The sequence below is a fragment of the Austrofundulus limnaeus genome, unplaced genomic scaffold (genome assembly GCF_001266775.1).
Source record: "Austrofundulus limnaeus strain Quisiro unplaced genomic scaffold, Austrofundulus_limnaeus-1.0 Scaffold1165, whole genome shotgun sequence".
NCBI classification, from domain to species: Eukaryota; Metazoa; Chordata; class Actinopteri; order Cyprinodontiformes; family Rivulidae; genus Austrofundulus; species Austrofundulus limnaeus.
In genome coordinates this window covers 93,218-94,207 of record NW_013953567.1, presented here as the reverse complement: position 1 = coordinate 94,207, position 990 = coordinate 93,218, and the positions used below count along the sequence as shown (strand labels likewise).

The window sequence follows — 990 nt, the reverse complement described above, 5'->3', positions numbered from 1 at the left end:
TGTGTGTGTGTGTGTGTGTGTGTGTGTGTGTGTGTGTGTGTGTGTGTGTGTGTTAGGATCTTCTGGGCGGTTAAAGCGTGACTCTCAGCTCTGAAGGCACCTCAAACTCTACATGATGTTACTGGTCTCCCACAATGCAGGAATAAAAAGAAAAATCAAGAAAAAATAAATAAAGCCAGACCTTTGTTGACGAACTCCCAAATACCCCTGGCTCCAGGCCAGTACACTACATGACATACTCTGTAGTCACATTACAAACTATATGGATAGCCTATGTTTGCTTACAGATATCTTTACATCTGCACAAACAAAAAAGAAAAGTTTTAAGTTGATGCACTTCTTCTGTAGAACTGGAGCTGAAAGTTTAAACCAGAATATAAGTCCTTTAATTTAGAATTTTGTGTGTAAATAATGTAAATAAACACAGAAACACTTTTACATGGTTTGATTGTCCCCTGGCGGCAGGTGGTAATAATAATGTAAAGGTTTAATCAGATGAACTCTCTTTCCTGTTCTTCCACGCTTCTGATAGTGACTCCGCGCATGCGCACTGCCGCCCCGTGTCCATCAGGGCGGCGAGCTTTCTCTCTCTCCCTGTAGTTTTCTTGGCAGGTCTCTCCACCACACGCTCTCCCTGGGAAAAACCCGAGCGTGAGGAGAGAAGCAGAAGCGGGAGGAGGAGGACGAGGACTTCTTCTGACAGAGGCAGGAAAAACAAATTGAAAAAAGCCTGTCTGCTGGTGCGGGGCGTTGGAGTAGGAAATAAACCCACCCGGATGTGTCTCCGAAGACGCAGCGGATACCGCCCTCCGGACCTGATTCATGCCGAAATTGTGAGTATCTGCTGGGCTGGTTGGACCCGGGGAGGGGACAGGAGGAGGGGGCTACCTTCACCGTCAACTCCCCCTCCTCCCTCCCTCCCTCCGGCTGTGTCTCTGCTCTGCAGCGGGGCTTTTCCTCCCTCCGGCTGCGTCTCTGCTCTGCAGCGGG

At 48.9% G+C, this 990-nt stretch overlaps 1 protein-coding gene across 1 annotated transcript; it reads left to right on the top strand.

The window, feature by feature from the left end:
• Positions 1-689: 689 nt before the first annotated feature.
• On the top strand, positions 690-833 carry LOC106534404 (regulator of G-protein signaling 17; the record flags this gene model as incomplete). Its single annotated transcript, XM_014031034.1, is given in 1 exon segment — positions 690-833. A coding segment is annotated over 1 exon segment (57 nt), but the record flags the coding sequence as incomplete, so codon positions are not given.
• Positions 834-990: the final 157 nt, after the last annotated feature.